General features: G+C 33.5%; 1 protein-coding gene across 3 annotated transcripts in view; it reads left to right on the top strand.

Annotated features, from left to right (window-relative positions):
• Positions 1-21679, top strand: part of ALCAM (activated leukocyte cell adhesion molecule) — a 190931-nt gene that overhangs the window by 169099 nt on the left and 153 nt on the right. The window contains exons 12-14 of one of the 3 annotated variants that reach the window (XM_074332498.2): positions 493-625; positions 2517-2555; positions 2846-2963. In XM_074332498.2, coding sequence (XP_074188599.1) covers positions 493-625; positions 2517-2555; positions 2846-2963 — 290 coding nt within the window. The remainder of the gene's footprint in view (positions 1-492; positions 626-2516; positions 2556-2845; positions 2964-21679) is intronic. The other 2 variants (XM_088794429.1, XM_074332505.2) reach the window with 2 other exon arrangements.

The raw sequence follows: 21679 nt of genomic DNA, 5'->3' as shown, positions 1-21679 counted from the left end.
AAATGGTTTGATTTCCCATGAGTAAATCATACATAAATATGCCCTTAGATGTAATGGTTTAAGATAAAGGAATTAACTAACCCCTGTAGTGAAGAACAAGGTCATAATTTACAAATAAGAATTAAACTCATAAGTTTATTAGGGGAAAGTTGGTGATTAATCATTAATTATTTTGAGGCAAGTCCTATCATGCCAGAATATTAACTAACCTGAGCTTCTATTGAAAAAGATAATTTTAATTAATTTAGAATCTACAATATTGGAATTTACAATAGTAGCAAAAACAGAAATCCAGTTGTGAATTCACTACTCTTTTTCCTCCCTGCTATAGCTGTAATTCCGAAGTGGTCTATGGCTATGACCTTGCATATGCCCTTGAAGACCAGATAGCACGCAGAGCACCACATCTATCCTATTTCACTCAGTATTACACTTTCCTATGTTTTTAATCTTTTTCCATTTCTAAATCTACATTCCTTATTTCTTTTCCAGACAGAGGAATCTCCTTATATCAATGGCAGGTATTATAGTAAAATTATCATTTCTCCTGAAGAGAATGTTACATTAACTTGCACAGCAGAAAACCAGCTGGAGAGAACAGTAAACTCCTTGAATGTCTCTGCTAGTGAGTATTTCATTTCTGGCATTAAAAAAGTAAGAAAATTTGAAGTTATTCTTCATTAGTTTAAAATCTTCAATTCCATCTTCCTATACTGCATTATGGTAAGTTTTATTTACTTATTTTGCATTTGGTATCATCATCATAAGGTTCTTTTTTTTTTTTTTCTTTTTTTCTGGTATCCATTCTTGTACAGTCCTTGTCTTGACAGCTAAATCATTTTATGTTTTATGGGTCAGAGACCTTATCTTGTACAGGAATATTTCCCAAGACCAACAGAAGATATGAATTGAGTTGCTATTATTTAATCTATGCTTTGTGTTCAAAGTACAAATAATTAATTCAAAGATTATCTTAAAACATTTCTGTAACAGTTTCAACGTTGGTAAAATTTTAATTCCTTTTAATCTATTATTTTGCATTCCAATTCTTTGTGGTATTTATCCTACCTTTATTTTTAACAGAAATGCCATATTCTTCAAGTCATTCAGCAAACTGGTAGTGAAACTGATATTAGAATTCATGAATCTAGTTTTAAAAAAATAATGCTTTTGAATATCATATTTGAATCACAGCTTAAAATCTGATATATGAGATTATGTCCAAAAAAAGTGCAAAATAATCTGGCAATGCTGAAATCAGGGTAATACATATATACCAAAAGCAGCTTCTTCTGAAAATAATTGTCATTTATTTGAAATTATCCATCATCTTCAATTCTGTCATTGTTCCTATTACTATGTCAACCCTAAATCAGGACTGGCATAGAATGAGGCTCGGTTCTGGACAGAAGGCTTAATTAACCCTCCAAACTTTTATTCTTCAGTCAGTTGGAATCGTGTATGTGACCTTAGCAGGATAGGAATATACCGGATAGGAATTAGCTGGAGCTAGGAGAAAATAATTGTCTGAAGATAACCATTCTTAGCAGATTATGACTAGACTATAAAAGCCTGCTGAATTGACAAGAAAAGAACCAAACAAATTTAACTCTAAAATTGGAGCATTGACTTCTCAGAATCTAATTCAACGAGTATTGATTTGTCCTACCTAGAAAGAGAACTTATCCTTTCTTCCTGAACACAAGTCTCTCTCTTTATTCTAACCCATTGAATAGTGGTTTCCTAGGCCTTGCAGTGGCTTGATCCACATTTAATACTGTCATTTTCCAATTCAGTGAGCACCTTCTGAGAGTCCACTTTAGTATGTATGAGGAAGGGTCTAGGAATCTGCACTTTAACAAACATCTCTGGAAATTCTAATGCAGACCCTTGCACATAGAAGAATATTTATGTAGTTTAATATTAGCTGGTAATCCATCACAGCAGCAGTTCTTAAAATGAACCAGGAGCATGGCACTATCAGTTGTTTGGAGGGCTTTTGCAAATATCACATAAGTTGCCTCTTAACCTCAGAGACATCCCCAGTTGTAACCTCCACCCCCACCACTTTGAGAAAGTCTCTAGTGATAAGTCCCTGACACTGAAGAGGAAAATTATTTCTCTGCTGTTGAAGCAGGAAAAATTGAGAAACACTGCATTGTAGAACTCATATGTGGCAAATTGTTTCTCTTAAAAGAAAAAAAACTATTAAAAGGTGGTAGATAGTGGGGAAATTACTATGGATTTCAGATGAATGCTATAGCTTGTCAGTTGCGAAATTTTCTATAGTAGATTAATACCTTTGCAGTTTTAACTACTTCCCTTTCCTTAACACAAGATTAATTTCTTTGTAGGAAAGTTCACGCTCTATTAAATGTAAATTTTTTTCCTACCCTTAGTTGTAGAATAGATATTTTTATCTTTGAGTATTATTACATCATACTATAATAGTAAAGGTGACTTTCATTAATCAACAAATTTTGTTTTTAATTTCATATTAACATTTTTCATTTCAGTAAGTATTCCAGAGCACGATGAGGCAGACGAGATAAGTGGTAGGTACTATGCTGCCGACTCTTCTTCCTTGACTATCAGCTCAATATTCATGAAGTGTCATTGTTTTGAGTAATTTTCTTCACTGCCACAATTTTGACTTGAATTAAAATAGTGAGTGAGACAAGATAGTAAGAATGCTAAAATTTTATCCTTTAAATTCACAAGTTTGCATGTTACTAATACTAGTGAGCTTTAACCCTTTTTAACAAGAAATAATAACTAGATTTACTTCTTTTCAAAAATTGTTGGCATTGTCTGTAATTGCGTGGGCTTTTCTTCTTTGTTGTAGATGAAAACAGAGAAAAGGTGAATGACCAGGCAAAGCTAATTGTGGGAATCGTCGTTGGTCTCCTCCTCGCTGCCCTCGTGGCTGGTGTCGTCTACTGGCTGTACATGAAGAAATCAAAGTAAGTCGTGGGGGAAAGATCTTCATCGTTCATTGACTTTCACTGAGAGAAAATACAGTGTGTTTATTATGCTCACTCCAGCTGGGCATGTAATTTCTATAATGGGAAAGACATATACCCCACATCAGGCTAATCGTGTTTTGCTTTTAGCTCATACTAATGACATTGCCAACATCGGGGACATGGCTTGGGCTGTGATTTCACATGTATCTCCTTATTTTTCTCAGTCCATTGTCTGAATTCAAGTATTTGATTTTGTCAATGCCTAGGTGGATTTTTAAAAATCATATAGAGCCTAAAGTTCTACCATTCTAACGTTTGCCTGCGGTTGGCAGAGATTAATTGAAAGTGGCTAGTACATCATACATGCATGGCCAGGTGTCCTGCCAGTGACAGGTCTAGCCAGCAGTGAAACTGCCAGTAAACTAGAATTATCTTGTTGTCACTACTCCTTTATTCTATTTAGGTTACTTTGCTCCATAGAAGGATCTAATTCAGAGGGGGAAAAAAATCATCATTCTTTTGTCTTGAATTAAAAAAAAAAATGATTAAGGTACTAGATACTTTAAAAATGATTTAGAAGGTGCTTAGATTTAAAATTATTAGAGTCATAAAATAATACAGATAGTAATCTTATGAATCATCTAACAGTGGTTTATAATGAAAATCCAATTAACAAATGAAAATTCTTAACATACGCATGTGCCTAGTACTTAACTCCTCATTTCTCCAGCCCTGACCCTCTATTCAGATACGATTGGGCAGAGGTGGGATTCTAGCATTTATATTTTTAAAAAGTTTCATTGGTGATTCTGTGGTATAACCCTGGTTTCAAAGATGGGTTTTAAATCCCCTTATCTTATAAATGAGGACATTGATTTTTGCAAGGGGATGTGTGTAGCTAGTGGCAACTTTGTACTTAATTTTATATTTTCTTGTTGTCTAATATAACACCTTTTAACAACTCAGGTACCTAAGATAACTTAAAAGAAAATCAACAAAAGAGCAAACTCAGGTTCCATGATCTTGCCCTGTGAAGATATTAGCAATTTCAATGGAGCAATATTCAAACTGAGCTGCCATCAAAGGGAAGCAGTAGCTCAGAAATTCTGAAGTGACATAATATGAGCATGTATTGAGCTCTGCCTTGTTCTCACAACTCATCTTTGAAGTAGATACTATTATTATTCATGTTTTACATTTAAAAAAGCTAATGACTTACACAGTTGTTAAGGGACAACTTGATTTAAGTTAAGGCAGTGATGTTTTTTGATTTAAGGCAGCAATGTTTTAGAATCTTTGTGTTTAATCGCTAAACTTCACTTTCTCACACTATGCTTCCCTTTTTCTCTTTTTTGTTCACGGTAAGGCAGAAACATTTTCCTCTTGTGTGTTGTGGTTGATGTACACATCCCCTCTCACGCTGGGGCATGGTCCTTTCTGATCTGAGCACTTCTCAATCTTAAGCAGTCCTCACTATCTCTTGGTTACAAATGTGTTCTTTTTCTCAGTGAACATTTGCCTAAAAGTTCATATGGGTTTGTGTCCCTGGTTTCCATGGAAAATTTAGAAGAATGTCTGTCCCATGGAAGTGAAAGGGAACGTAAAAAGAGGTGCCCGGAGGCAATATTTATCTTATAGAAATTCTGTATGTGTTATAAGTATCCTAATGATCAAGATCTTACGATTCCTTTAAAACCCACAATAAGGTGTTCACAAATCTAACAGCCTGGGCTAGAGGGTATTTCAATTTTATTTACTTAGGATTTCTGGTGCACTCCAAAGTAATTCCATTTCCTAAAAAAATGAAAATAAAACTTCTTTGTATCCTGAAATTGAGCTGAATGATAAATGTCAGCCCTCTACATTATGATTAAATGAATGTTATAATAAATTCTTGGAGTATCATCGATGTCCTTAATTACCCTATTCTAACTGCCAGTGTCTCATCAGACACCATTTGTCCATCTAGGAATAGAATACATTTATATGTGTGTGTGTATGTGTGTGAGTGTGTGTGTGTGTGTGTGAGGGGGTGTTACTTCATTGGTTATCACCATATGGTAACCTAAATATAAAATCGTGAATAAATAAATGCTGGACACTTGGCTTTATATTGTCTATAGGTTCATAAATAAGACTTTATGAATTTCCTTTAAAGTACCTCATCACTGTGCAGTGTTTACCATCTGACTTGAACATTTGTTTAAATAACTTATTTAATTGAAAAGTGCACGGACTTTTCTAGAGTCAATACTATTGGCAATCGAAGTAATAAATTGCAATTCTCATCCCAAGCATCAGAGTTTTTATTAAGAATTCGCAGCACTTTTCAGATTCGCTGAGTGCTTTGCATTCCTGATTATTCTTAGTAAGTTATTCCTTGCTAGAGCCCTCTGAGATAAGCCAGCATTTTTGCAGTATGAGTTATTGTTAATCCCTTCGTCCAGAGTAAGTTCAGATTCAGAATAACAGCCTTCAAATTCAGAATTGCAAAGGTCATTTTTGGCTTTAGTATATTCTCTTTCTTCTCTTCTAGGTAATTCTTTCAACTTTACAAATTAATATGAGGGTTACATTTCTACCTGTAGCTAATTCATCATCATTTTACATGCATATGAAAGATTTTAAATAAAGATATGGTCCATACCTTTCCCTAGATACCTAATGAAATACAGCCTTGTATTTACCATCCTACAAAATAATACCATCAATAGTCTTAGTGAGAAACCCATTGTTGCAAACAACTTTGAGCACCAATTAAATTATGAGTCAAGCATTTGATTCAAAAGCCTCAGTGATACAGCTAGCAAAGTGGGGAAGTTTGAGCAACATTTAGAAGTCCTTTGCGTTGGCAATTTATAAATAATTGGAGAGAGATGAGAGAAACGAATCTTTTATGTCCAAGTAGAATTTAAGAGTGTATTTACCATACCTAGTGGGTACTTAGCTAGCACGCACTCCCCATTCCATTAATATGAGCTATATATTTTATATCTATTTTAAAAATGGAGACTTGCAGCACGAAGTGCTTAGCAATGGTGCTTCGCCTTGTGAGATTGTATGTTCATAGCAGAGTAAGGACTTCTGATTTCTCTGCTGCTTTGATTCGTATCACTTCTCAGTGGAAGTAAAATTCGAGATTTTTTGATAATGAGAATGGATGACTGAACATATCCCATGTATGTAGGGTATTAACTGACAATTCCAGGCAAAAGGCATTAATTGACTAAGCCCATTCCATTTCTAATTGTTTAGCAGGGAGGAAAACATTCAAGAACCAGGGATAACTTAATAATTTTTTTTTCTCTTCATCCTCTACTCTGAACATGGTTTTCAGCTCTGCAGGAAGTTAAATGTTACTATTTGAGTTCCAAATCCTCTCCTATATATCTTATAGTACAAGAACTAATGAAAAATTAAAAGAGCAAAAGAGAAAGGAAAAATGTAAAGGCAGCATGATTTAGCCACAGACTTATTCAGAGGTTTATTAAAACCATAATTTCCAGGTTTGTTGTATATAAGAGACCCCTGGCCACCATACTTCTTCTCACTAAACTGGGAGTAAGCATTAACCAGACTTTTGTAATCGCAAAACGCACATTGTCTGAATATTGGAAACTTACCAAAAGATTTATCTATTGCAACTGGGGAACTCATAACTATTTTCATGAAAATTATTGTGTAGTATATAGGCAATCTGGAAATCTAAAAATCACAAATACCCTATTAGTTCTGTTTTTATGTAATGCTATGTTATTCCATTAATGGCTCAGGAAAACAAAACAAAAACAGACAGTTCTAAATTTGGTGGAAGGATTGAAGAGGACTTGCCTATTATAACACTGAAACCTCAAGAAACAATGTTGTGTGAAGCCTTTCTAAAACCCTTCTCATTAGTACCTCTTGATATATGGAACAGGGTCTTGCAAGAAGGTTGATTTTAACTGAATTCTATTTCCAATCAATACTCACTCTAAAATCAAATATATACTCCGACTGAATTAATGGAACAGATAGTGCTGGAGGACCCTTTATAGCACATTTTTAATGACTTTCCTCATTCATCGCTACACAAGCACCAGCGAGTCCTCCTCTTTTTTTCTCTCTTTTGTTCTTTTACTGAAATCCTCAACAATTTAATGGGGTAAATGCAATTAACCCTGTTTCATAGTATCTAAGCCTCAGTGAGATTACCCTGCCCAAGATAATATAGGTAGTAGGTATTCCATATCTCCTATATTTTCAAATATATTGTGCTGCTTCACCAGGATTTCTTTGGAATTAAAATTTCATCTCTGACTTCGATGTCCTGCTGGTATTTAATATAGTGCTAGGGATGGAAGGGTGTGCCCCAAAGTTCAGGGCTGATGTGGTCTCTCCCCTTTATTAGAAGTCATGCTAATCCAAGCTTTGGCTCCTTTCTCTTTCCCTACCCATAGCCTGGCAGGCAGCCAGAAGAAGGAAGAAAATAAAATTCCCTATTATTCTCTCAAACCGTAAATGATAGAGTGGACTAGAAGGGAAATGAGATAATGTAGAAATGGTGGGGGTCCCATCCAGTCAACCACAAGGTCATTTGCCACTCAGAGGGAAGAACCACCACGGCTCCCCGCTCTCCTACCACATTTCCAAAGGAAAGGGCTTGTATCAAAATATAATGTTTTCAATTTTTTTAATCTCTTCCAGTCACCTGTATATATGCATTTCATTTTTTTTTTTTTTTTTTTTTTTTTAATGTCGAGTGTTCGTTTTAATTATCTCTTCAGAGATGAAGGGAAGTCCTGTTCCCTGAGCACCTGCCATGCATGGGCCAGGCTGTGTGTTGTCTCAACATTACCCACCTTATGGATACACTCTGCACCATGGTGCTGAAGCATGCAGGTGACATCCTGTTTTCACGCATATTCAATATTGTTATGTTTATTTTGATCTCTCAACCTTTTAAATGTATGGTTGCCAGATTTGCTTTTGGCCTAGATGAAAAGGCCATTTTCTGTTTCTTACTGAGGAAAGAAGGATTCCCTACTTAAGAGGAGAGTCTCTTTGGAGAACCTTAGAAATTCTAAGGCTATAAATGTGAAAGTTGTAATAAGATCAACTATTTCTTCTTGTTCATTTCCTTTTTTAAACCCAGAAATTGCAGACATCGGTCTTCCTGAAATGCAAGGAAGTGCCCTCCTCTCTTCTCTCTTTATTAAGCTTGGCCCAAGAGGAAACTCATTCTACAGATAGTTGTGACTAGGGAAAAAGAAAAATAACTATTCTTTTGGATGTGACACTAATTCCCTGTACAGGAATCAGTGGCCAGTTTGCCGGAAGTGGCAATGCCAGCGTCCCAGTCTTAAATCCCCATAGTCATGGTGACCTTCTGTGGTGTCTCCGAGGCACGCTGTAAATTAAAAATCACAGAAAATGCACCTCAAACTAGAAAGTATTAATGATTTCTAATACAGCCTCTGAGTCTTCAAATTTGTTTTACAAATTTTTGCATTTGGAAAACCTAAAATCTTATGACTTCTTTCATGTGTGAATTATTTTAAGTGAGTATTATTTTTGTTTTTTAAATACATAATTCTAATATTTTATATATCTCTTCAAATGATACTACATCCTGAGTTTGTGATATATTGGTTGTGCCTGTCACTCCTATCCTCTTCACTTTTCCTACCTCCTTCGTCCCCCACTAAGTTTTTGTTTGTTTGTTTTTCAAAATATATGGTGATGGAAAGAGAACTGACTCTGGGTGGTGAACACACAATGTGATACATAGATGATGTATTACAGAATTGTACACCTGAAATCCGTGTAACTTTGATAACAATTGCCATCCAAATAAACATTAAAAATAAATAAATACACAAATAAATAATTTTTAATTGAGAAATAATGAATATATAACATTGAATAAGTTTAAGGTGTACACCAATGGGTTGATTCGACAGATTTATATATTGCAATATGATCACCACTGCAGCGTTAGTTAACACCTCCATCACGTGAAGTAATTTCATTTCATTTTGTGGTATGAACATTTAAGATCTAGTCTCTTAGCAACTTTGAAGTGTTAAAAATAAAGGCACACTTAGTAGACACCACCAGATTAGTTCCCTACCTCCTTGGAAGGAGATCTTGAAATAACTTTATAATATTTGGGGAAATTTCACAATAAAAGTTAAGAATATTCCAAAAAGTTACTTAAAAGTAACTTGAACCCTTAATAGGCACTGCATTTATAGAAATAACACAGATGAGGAGTTGAGACAAGATTTAACTTCTTTGTGCTACTTCATAGCTATCTGGTTTTGAACAGCTCCATGCCTCACCTTTGAGTTGGTGAGTCCCTGTCGCTTGCTAGGAGCTTTCCCTTATACTGTTACATGTATCCTCACACCAGCCCTGTGAATACATCCTGTTGCTACCCCTGTTTGTAGACAAGCGGGCATGCTTCAGAGGAGACACTTGGCCAGGGACTTTCCACTCAGACGTGACACATGACAACGTGGCCCACTGACCTCTTCTCTCTACCTCACAGCTTAGACTAGAGAGTCACCCCTAGTCTGGGGCTACTCCCACCATTAATTTATTGTGATCCTATGATTTAAATTTTCTCTCATATGTAAGGTTACAAAAACGTTGACTGCTAAAGAAAGGTTAAGACCAATAACCTTTGTGACAAAAACCAGTGTGCTGATTTTTATCACAAGATAAAATATAATATATAATAATTTGTATTTTTACCTAAGCACTCATTTGTTATAAATGCCTAAGCTTGTCCCTCAAACCACTTGAATGGAAGATATTTTGCTAACAAAAATGACTTACATAAGTTTTTGTTTTCTTCCAGTCATAGATGGATTCCTAACCTCTGTAATTCTTTCAAGTATATGAATCTTTCCAAAATTAAATAAGACATATCCATAAAATTATATTTATTTTTACCACACCAAGTCAAAAGTAATCAGAATAGTATTAAAGGTTTGTTGTTTGTTTGTTTGTTTGTTTGTTTGTTTTATCTGCTAGGGAGAGCAGACTGTCAGTAACCAAAATGGAGAAATTCATAATAAAGTGCATTTAAGTCATATATATATATATATATATATATATATATATATATATATATATATATACTCAATGAATGTCCCCACCCCCACCAGCAACACTATTTTTATATCTGTCTAATACATTTCACAGTGATTAACGCTTAGCATATTTATATAACTGAGTAACTTGGTGCATGGATGCTGGAGCCAGGCTGCTGAAATTTCATTCCTGGCTTTGCTTCTTACTAACTGTGTGAGACCGCAAATAAGTTTATTAGTCTCAATGTAGAATAGAGATATCCTAAGGCTACAATAATTTAATATCTATACAGCACTTAGAACAGTGCTTGACGCCTTGAGGCATTTAAAGTGTGTTAGCAGTTATTATTCTGGAGAGTGAGATTCAAAAAGAGTTTTGCTTTTCATTTACCATTTCTTATGGTTTGGTTTTGTAAACTTTAAAATAAGAAATATAATTGGCTTGAAGTGACCCACCTCTTATTCTATAAGTATAATCTACAAATATATTTAATGTTGCTCTTAATGACCTCTGTTTTGTAATTCAGACTCTGAGCAGTAATAGTTTTCACCCTTACTGATATTCAGGAAGATAGGTGATTTACCCGAGTACCACTACTTCCAGAGAGTATTCTCATCACTTCCACCCTCTCAATTCCTCCTTCTTCTATTTGACACAACTTGATGAAATCACAGAAACTACTCTCCATCCCTAGACACATTAATCCAACTAGAACTACTTATAATGAGCAATGGAAACGGTATCCAGTTTCTCGTTGCACCTTTTGCCTGATTCTTTCAATCCCTGGCCATGAGGACCATGCTTATCTCTGTATAATATTTTTATAGTATTCAGGTCATATTTGCTTATGTTAAATGTGCAATTACATCTGTTTTGATAAATGCAGATACCTTTGGAACCATTACTTCAAATCATGATATAGAGCATTCCATCCCCCCAGAAACTTCCCTTGGGCTCCCTTCCTGCCTAAACTCACCGTCCCTGTTCTCAAAGGCAGCCAGTGTGCTGATTTTTATCACCAAGATTTGCCTAAATCTTGAACCTCATGTAAGTGGAATTACACAGAATGCACTCCTTTGTGTCTGGCTTCTTTCATTTAACATAATATTTCTGAGGTACATGTATTAATAATTTCAGTATTTTTAATTGCCAAGTAGGGTTCTATTGTTAGACTATATCACAATCTATTCTCTTGTTTATAGACATTTGCATGGTTTCCAGTTTAAGCTATTATATGGCTAAAATCAACATTCTTATGCAAATATTTTGGTGGGCATATGTTTTCATTCTCTTAGGTAAATACCTTAGAAATGGAATTGTTGGGTCATAGGGTAGATATTTATTCATGAGAAATTGCCAGACAGCTTTCCAAAGTATGTGTCCTATTTGCAATTCCCACCAGCAGTGTTATGAGAATTTCAGTTCTTCCATATCCTTGCCTAAATTTGGTTTTGTCATTCTGTTTTAATTTTAGTCATCCTAGGAGGTGTGAAATATATCTAATTTTGGTTTCACCTCGCATTTTCCTGAGACCTAATGTTTTTAAGATCCATCTTTTTCTGTGCAATGACTATTCACATCTTTGCCTATGATTTTATTGGTATTTGTTCTTTTGTAATTGATTTGTAACAGTTCTTTGCATGTTTCGCATAAAAGTCTTTATCACAGATATATTGTCAATATTTTGTCCTAGACTGTGGCTTGATTTTTCCTTTTCTTAGTGCTGTCTTTCGATGAGCAGAGTTTTTCATTTTGATGAAAACAACTTACTACTTTTTCCTATAATGTTTAGTGCCTTGTATGTCCACTCTACAAAATCTTTGCTTATCCCAAAGTGACAAATATATTTATCTGTGTCTTTTCCTAGGAACTTCATAGTTTTAACTTTTATACTTAAGGATTTGATACATACAAGATTTTGTGTGTGGTACATGACAAAAGTGGTTTATTTGTTTGTTTGTTTGTTTTTGCTTTAACACCATTTGCTCAAAAGACTCTTTTGGCCTTGGCACATTTGTAATAATAATAATAATAATAATAATAATAATAATGTGAGTCCTTCAACTTTGATATTCTGCTTGTGTTAGCAGTCGTGTTTCTTTGTATTTCCAAATAAATTCTAGCAACTTTTTAATTTCTACCATTTTTTAAAAAGCTTGGGGATTATGATTACTTTAAATTTATAGATAATTTGGGTAGATTTGAAATCTTAAAAATATTTAGTCTTCCCATTCATGAGCATCATATATTTCTCCACTTACTTAATTTTTTTCTTAGTAGTATTTGGTAACTTTTAATGCAGATATTTGACATGTCTTATAGTTTATTATTTTGCAGCTGTTATAAATCAATTATTTTGTAATTTTTATTTTTCAAATGTTTATAGTAGTATGTGAAAATATGATTGTTTTTTTTGAAATGTATACAACCATCTTCCAAAATTTCTTAGTTCTATTAGTTGTTTTGTGAATTCCGTATAATTTCTATGTAAAGTTATTTCATCTGCAAATAGAAATAATTTTACATCTTCCCTTCCATTCTAGATGCCTTTTATTTCTTTTTCTTGCTTTATTGCACTCATAGAGACTTACAATACAATGTTGAAAAGAAATGTTGAGAGCAGACATCTTTACATGTTCCCAATCTTAGAGAAGGAATTATTCAGTATTTTACATTATATTTGATGTTAACTGTATGGTTTTTATATGTGCCTACCTGGGGTTAGTCAAACTGTAAGGTTAAGGGCACAGTCCTCCAGGTTTCCAAGTCTGTCCAAGACTTCTGTCCCCAACTGCAAGGACTTAGGGTCCAAATACAAATTTAGAGTGAAGACTCCACATAAGAACACCCTCACCTCTGACACCAACTCAAGTTTGGGGATTTCCCAAAACTACCTTCAGTTTTGATAATTTTCTAGAAATGTAGAACTCACTGAAAACTATTAAACACAGTTATTTCATTATAATGAAAGGATATGTAAAATTAGTCAAGGGAAAATAAGTGTAGGGGAGAGTCTGGGAAGGTTCCAAATGTGAGTTTCCTTTGTCCTCAGGGATATGTCACTCTGCTTGTATTGATGTGTGGCAAAAACATGGAGTATTGACAATCTGAGAAGCTTACCTGAGCTTTGGTGTCCAGAGTGTCTATTGGGCCTTCATTATATGATTGATTAATTGTCCATGTGTTTGAACCCAGTCTTCAGTCTTTCCCTTCCCCAGAGGACAGATATCATATGGCCAAAGGCACCCTAAATCATATGGTTGTTCTTTCTGGTGGGGCCACCCTAAGACTATTGGTTGTTGATGGCCCTAAACTGAGACATCTCTGCAGCCTAAACTGTCAAGTGTGACCCAAGAGGCCACCATGATTAAAATGGCCACTTCTATCACTCAGAAAATCCTATTTAGAGATTATCTCCCAGGAGGATAAAAGTCAGACTTATTTTTGAGCAAGGCCAAATTCTTTACCACACAATGTCCTTTAACAGGTTAAAGATATTTATAATATTCCTAGCTTACTAAAAGTTTTTATCACAAATTATTATTGAATTTTCTCAAATGCTCTTTATATATTACATTACATTTCATCTACATCTACATTATTTCTACAAATAATCATATTGTTTTCTCATATTCTTTATTCTTAAAAAATGGTAAATGACATTGATTGATTATTAAATGTTAAATCAGTCTTGCTTTCCTGGAATCTCACTCTATTATAATGTATCATAATTTTTATGTATTGATGGATACAATTTGCAACATTTTATTAAGAATTTTGTTTTGGCCTGCATTCATGAGGAATATTGGTGTATAATTTTATTTGTAATATCTCTTATCAAGTTTTGGCATTAGAGTAATGTGGACTTAATGAAATGGGTGGGAAAGAGTCCCATTCTCCTCTTTTACTGAAAGAGTTCATTACTTTCTTAAATGTTTGGTATAATTTGGTGATGAAACCACATGGGCCTGGAGTATTCTTTATGAGAACTTGCTTTAAAACAAAAATTATTTAAAATAAAATTCAGTTTACTCATTTATTTTTTATTTTAATTGTTTAATAGATATAAGGTTGCTTCTTGTTAAATAAATTTTGGTAAGTAGTTCAAGGAAAATATCCATTTCACTTAAGTTGTTGAGATTTTGCAAAAAGGAAAAGTTATTCGTAGGAATCCCTTATCTTTTTTTGTCTGTGGGTTCTATAGTGATAACACTCTTTATTTTCTAATATTGTTATTTTGTATTTTGTTCTTTTATGTTGCTCAGTCTTTTTAAAGAGTTGTCAATTTTCTTAATATTTTAAAAACTATTGCTTATTTTCAATTTTATTATTTTGCTCTTATCATTTCTATTTTCTTCTAGTTATTTGAAGTTTAACTTGCCCTTCTTTCTCTAATTTCATAAAATAAATGAAAACTTTAGATCATGGATGTTAGCCTTTCTTCTTTTATAGCACAAGCATTTAATTTCAATCTCAACACTATTAACTACATTCCATAAATTTCAGAATGTTGTATTTTTATATTTCTTCAGTTCAAAGTATTTTTAAATCTCCTTTGTGGTTTCTTATTTGGAGTCATGTAACTAGAACTGTATTAAATTCCAAACATTTCTTATTTTCTTGTGTGCTTTAGTCTTTTGAAATGCATTGAGATTTTATTTATTTGTTTGTTTGTTTATTTATTTACCTAGCATGCAGTCATACAGTATTTCCTAGTGGATGCTACATGAGCACTTAAATATATATATATATATATATATATATATATATATATATATATATATATATATATATATATATATTTAGTGGTTGATGGGTACACTGTTCTATAGCTGTATATTAGGTCAAGTTACATAATAGTTTGTTTAAAATCTTCTCATCTTTAATTTTATTTTCAAATTATATAAAGTCACTTCACATATAATTAAGAAGGTTATAAGCATACACTTCCAGTACTAGAGCTATCCAGTTCTAGCTACTTCATCACGGTCATGCATACTGAATTTTGGTTCATTTATCCTGTCAGCTACTGAGAAAGGGTTATTAGATTCTCTAAGAACGTGTATCTGTCTATTTCTCCCTTTAGTTCTGTCAGTTTTTGCTTTATTCTTTCATTAGATGTATACAGTTACAATTATTTATAACTTTTTTAGGTCTTCAAACTATTCTATGAGTAATTATGAAATGTCTCTCATTATCACTGTAATATTACTTGTGTTGAATTTTACATTGCCTGATATTAATATAGCCACACTGCTTTCACATGCTTACTGTTTACATGTATACCTTTTTTTATCCTTTTATTTACAATTATCTATCTCTTTATTTTTAAAGTGTATCTCATATAGCAGAAGACTGACCAAAGTATGTCTTCCAGACTCTGCCTCATTTTATAAATAAAGCTTATGGGACTACAGTCATGCCCATTTCTTTACATATTGCTTGTGTTGTTTCACACTACAATGCCAGAGTTGAAGAGTTGGAACAAAAACCATATGGACTGCAAGCCTAAAATATTTACTATCTGGACCTCTCAGATAAAATCTAACACCTACTACAGAGTTAAGTCGTCTTGTTTAGTGTAGTCTAACAATCTTTAACTTTATTTGGAGTAGTTAGCCAACTTACATTTAACCTGATTATTAAATAGTTAACGTTTAAGACTGCCATCTCCCTACTTGTTTTCTAGTTGTCTTCTCTTCCTCTTTTCCTGCTTTGAAGTAACTCAAATAAGTTTTAGTATTACATTTTAATTTCTATACTGGCCTCTTCGTATTATTTTATTGTGGTTGCTCCAGGATTACGATAAGAACTCTTAATTTATAACATCTACTTGTGTAATAATCTAAAACTTTTGACCCATTATAATTTCATCTAACCTCCTCCATACCATTGTAATGCGAGGTTTATAATATATGCAGTTGTAGTGGATATGTCAACAATAGCAAAAAGAATGTAGGTGGTTACATTAAATAATGTTTCTTTCATATAATGCTTTATGAACATATAGTATTAAATGGTTGGTTTTGTAAAAAAAAAAATTTAAATAGTATTTATATTTACTACATAAATATAAGCTTTCTTGCACATCTGAGTGTCCATCTAGTGTAATTTCCCTTCAACCAAAGAACTTCCTGTAATACTTCTTTTAGCACAGGTATGCTAGTGATGATTTCTTTCATTTTTCTTTCATTCAATTTAATATGTCTTTATTTTGCCTTTAATGAAAGGATCTTTTTGTTGGATATAAAATTCTGGCTTGAGAGATTTTTCTTTCAGCATTTTAAAGATGTTTAATTATCTCTGGTATACATTTTTTTCCTAATGAGACACCAGTTGTTATTTATGTCATTGTTCCTCTGAACAAGTTTTCTGCGGCTATTTTCATGTCCTTCTCTTAATATTTGCTTTTGATTAGTTTGATTATTATGTACTTAGGTGTGTTTTTCTTTTTATCATTCCTGCTTCGGAGTTGCTGAGCATTTTGGATCTGCAAGTTAATGGAGATCAATAATTATGAGAATATTGTTATTGTTTCTTTAACTATATTTCCCATCCCCTTCTCTTTGGCTTCTTCTACCTGGACTCCAATTACACATACATTAGACTGCTCAATATTGTCCCACAGTTCACTGAGAATCTGCATGTTTTTCTACCGTCTTTCTTTTTTGCAGAATGTATAATTTGTCATATTATTGTCCTTAAATTTACTGAGGCTTTTTTTCTCTCATTTCCAATCTGATGATAAGACAATTTAATGAATTGTTCATTTCTAATATTGTAGTTTTAAGTTGGAGAATTTTTTATATTTTTTGTGCTGAGATTTCTATCTGTTCTCTCATTGTTACCAAATTTTTCTCTAAGTTTTTGAACATGTGATGTCATAAATGATTTAAAGTTCTCCTTCTACTTATAAAGTCAGTGTCATCCAAGGACATTCTCTGTAATTTGTGTTACATTTTTCTATTCTTCATATGTATGGTAACTTTCTTATTATATACTAGTCTTTTGGTGGTGATATATTGTAGAGATTCTAATTTCTGATATTTTCTTCTAAAGGATATGGATTATTTTTCGTAGCAGACAAGTATATTACTAGCTGAATTTTCTTGATCTTGTGAAGGTTCCTTTTATATTTTATGTGGCACAACTGTCTTAGGGGGAATGCTGCATATCAATACATAGTCTTTACTTAGCTTTTCTGGGATTGTCATAGAAAGACTGATGTATTTGACAAGAACTTCTGGCATGATGACCTGAACTCCAAACTCTGTTTGCCTGTGTGGGTAGTAGCTAAAATCTATGTCAAGTTCTTAGGCTTCCCGCTTTCTGCTGGGCTATGTGAAATTTCTCGTACACATCCACAATTTAGGGAAGTTATTGTATTTTACACACAAACTTGGGGTCCTCACCACTTTATGGCCCTCTCCTTTATCAGATTTCCCCCCTTGATTTCCATCTTTTGTTCTAGCTAGCCTACGTCTCTGGGAAGTGCTCTCAGAAGAAAAGTTACGTAAAAATAGAGCTCACTCAGTATAAAGGTCAAATTCCCTTCATTTTCTACTTTCTTTTTGTCACTCTCAAGTACAAATAGTTTATTATGTATTTTTCTGAGAGTTTATAATTGTCACAACAGTAAGGATTAACAAAATAAAGTTTTAAGAAATCATTACACATACCAGAACTTCTAATAATCCATGCTTTATTTCAAAGTTAGGAAATCATTATGTCCTCAACCTTAATATATCTTCCTCCTTTCCATGAAGGTCAAAGCAGGTTGAAAAAAATCAAAATTGCAAAATGTATTTATTACATTGCTAAATTATTATTTTATTATTTTTAGAATATGCCTAAAGAACATTGACACTTTTGTTTGTCACTCTCTCCAGTGGCTCCAAACAAGTCAGAATTTTCACTTTAGAGGCAAAGAATAGTAGGTAATGAAGTGAGTTTGAAAGAAAAAAGAGAAAGAGAGAGACAGTGACAGGATCAGCAGAGAGAAAAGGAATGGAGGAAAAATCAGAGGGGTGAGAGAAGGCAAGGAGATTAAAAGAAAGAAAATGAGTGAAGAGGCTTTGAGAATCATGTGGCTTTCCTTGATTACCACAATAGCTCACTGATTTATAGAAATTATAGTTTATAATTTATTAAAATCTAGTTTATGTTGGCATATAAAGTTAGGAGCTATTAGAATACTCAAGGTACATGTTTTTGCATATAATTTTGTGCAGTTTTGTCTGAAAAGATTGGAGTAAGACATAACTCAGGTTCTGTTATTCAGTGTAGTATCCTCTCTATCTACCTGCCTGTAAGAAAGCAGCTGGGTAGTACAGACTTCATATTGGTGAACACTAATATCATAAAGAACAGTAGAAGGAAATAGATATGAACATAAACAGCCGATAACATAGTTTGTATGTTATATGTAATATATACTATAGATTTTTACAATAAAATAAGCTAGAGAAAAGAAAGTGTTATTGAGAAAATCATAATGAAGAGAAAATACCTTTACAGTAGGTCAGTTAGTTCAATGCAGTAAAAGAATTATCTTCTGGATGCCTACCATATTCAGTCAATGTATTATGTGCTGTGGATAAAACATGGTCCTTATTCTCACAGAGCTTATATTCAAGTCAAGAGTACAAAAGAGATTGGCCACATCTTGAAGTGTCATGAGACAGATGGGTGGGGGACTCTCTGAAGAAAAGAGTTGGATCTCTCTTTTTAATGGCTGAAGAAAGTGAGACATGCCAGAATCTTAATCAGAACCTTAGAAGGCCATGTCTTAGGTATAGGGGCAAACCAGAAGAAGACTGAGTCTTACTTAAACTTCAGCTGAACCTAGCTCAAGCCCTGGTGGAATTGGAGTCATCAGCTCATCACCCTATCTGCTTAAGAAGGAAAAGTGAGAAGCTTATCTGATGGAAAATAACATTATATGGAGTCTCTACAGTTCTTTTATACATGGTGTCATGCAAAATAAAAAGGACTAAATATTCAGAGTCAAGAAAATGCAATCAGTTATCAACAGAAAAAGTAGACAAGCAGATCCATGCATGATTTGGATATTGCAGTCAACAGACAAGGACATTAAAATAACTATAAATAATATATTGAAAGTGGAGGAAAAGACATCAAGGGAATAGACGTCAAGGAAATAGAGAATTGAAATGTATTTCAAATATTTTAAAATCAAATTGACATTTTAGACCTGAAAAATATAATATTGAAAAAAAAATAAGTCTTTGATGGCTCAATTTAAAAACAGATTGGCCACAGCAGAACACAAGAGAAGAGATCTGGAATGCAAATCTATGGAAAGCATCCAGATTGAGATGCAGAGGGGAAAAAGAATAGATAAGACATGTATGAGCATAAGAGACATGGGACACACACACAAGATCTAACTTATATAATTGGAATCCCAGAAAGAACAAAGAGCAAGAATGTCCAGCACTAGTAAAATAGATAAATAAATCATGATTTATTCACCCAATGACAAGCTATACAGCAATGAGAATAAAAAACCTACAACTACCTGCAACCTTATACACGAATGTCACAAACATAAGGTTGAGTTTAAATAAAAGGCAGGCAAAAATGAATGTACGTGGCATATATAAATTTATATACAAATTACAAGAACAGGTAAAACTAGTCTGTGAAAATTTAGGATTGGGTAACCTTTGTGAGGTGGTAGAGACTGGACAGAAACACACTGTTGCACTTCTGCATCTGCAACTGTTCTGTTTCTTGATCTGAGTACAAGTTACATTCTTGCATTCAGTTTTTGAAAATTAATTGAATTGTACTTTTATAATAAGTACATTATATTGAATGGATATTACTCTTCAACAAAACAAATTTTAAAAGGATTCATTGATTTATAGAAAGTTCAATCTTTAAAGAAAGTTCTTAGAGAGCGTCCTAATCCACCACCTCACATTACACTGTTGAGTTTACTAAGACTTTATTAGCTATTAGTTAAGTAACTTATTAAAGAGACTAGCCCTTAAATCATCTGTGATATATAATGTAATATATAATGTAGATGGTGTGTGTGTGTATGTATGTGTGTATTAGGAGAGAGAGAAATATCATCTATATTATTATATTTGCCTGGAAAATGTATATGATAAAAGAAGATGTCATTCACTGTGATGTACCATTTTAGTACAAGATAGAAAATATTTATGTGATAATATTTTATAACTCAAGACAGATTCAAACTTACAACGTGGTCTCATTTACATTTTTTAATATCTTCCTTTAAAATGCTATCACATATGATAGGACTTAATCATGTTGGCAAAGTTTGAGGTTGCTCTCCTGTCTTATGCATGAATTTAGAAGGCTATAGTTTAAGCTAAATTAACAATTTTTGAATTACAAATTAAATGTATGCTAAAAATAATGAATGTCCTACTTTGAATGAACTGTATGTCTTCATTTCACTTGGATATATGTCATACACCGTCACAACCTTCTTTCTAGTAAAGTTGTGATTCTTAGCAAATGAGTTAAGGAATTCTATTTAAAGCATGGAAATACATTCAGGGAAAATGGGGTTTTCTACCTCAGCTTCCTTAACCAAGAGACACATCTGGGATGATACACTTTCTTAAAACTAGAAGAATTACTAGGAATTATATGGAAATAATAATTTGAAGTACCCTATCGCTGTGGTTACCCTGATGTGCTTACAACGGGGTTGAATAGGTGAGTTAGTTAGGGAAGGAAGGAAAGAAGGAAGGAAGGAAAGGATATACTTTCGTCAATGCAGTTTTATGATTTCTCCTGAGTGGTCACAAAACGAAGAAATTTAGCTGTGTGCTTAAGAAAATCTGATTTCAGCTCTTACAGGACAGAGCCTAGTGTAACCATAAAACCATGTGTAACCATGGCAGCCACTGGGGCAGTGATTTTCTAACTTTAGCATGCAGCAGAACCACTAGGAGGTCTTGTTTATCAAACATTGCGTGCCCTATCCCCCGAGTTTCTGTTTCCATAGTTCTATTGCTGGACATCAGAATTCGCACTTCTGTCAAGGGGTTGCTGATACTGCTGATCTGGGTCCACGACTTGAGAACCAAAACATTAGAGCTGCTTTAGCTTCTGCTGACAATCTTCTGTCATTAACCTTGCTTTTGATTTATTCACTAAAACAGAATCCGTAAACAAAGATACAGGGGATTGGCTCAACCTGGATGAGTAATAGGGAATGCCAAAAAGGGAAAGGCCATAATGAAACTCCCTGAGAAATTTTTTGCAGAAAATATTTGCCCAGAATGAAAATTTTGACTATCAAATGATAATAATTACTTTCTAGAAAGTGAAGAGAAAAAGAACCCAGATCAAAACATGATGCAACTAAGTATGTATAGTCTGTGTTCAAAACAATGGATTTCTTTTTCTCTTAGCATATATTACTACAACCCCATTCACTACCAAGGTGATTTTATTGGAATGGGTTCTGTAACCAGTCAAGGCTCACAGACGTACAATTGTTCACCCTAGTGGTTTGCCTGTATTAGATGTAAAACATCTTACAAGAATACATTACTGTGAACCCTAAATTTAAAAAAGAACAGTGTGTGTGTGTGTGTGTGTGTGTGTGTGTGTGTGTGTAT

The sequence above is a fragment of the Rhinolophus sinicus genome, chromosome 17 (assembly GCF_057876585.1).
Source record: "Rhinolophus sinicus isolate RSI-liver-muscle chromosome 17, RSI-T2T, whole genome shotgun sequence".
Taxonomy (NCBI): domain Eukaryota; kingdom Metazoa; phylum Chordata; class Mammalia; order Chiroptera; family Rhinolophidae; genus Rhinolophus; species Rhinolophus sinicus.
This window is presented reverse-complemented; position numbering and strand designations above follow the sequence as displayed.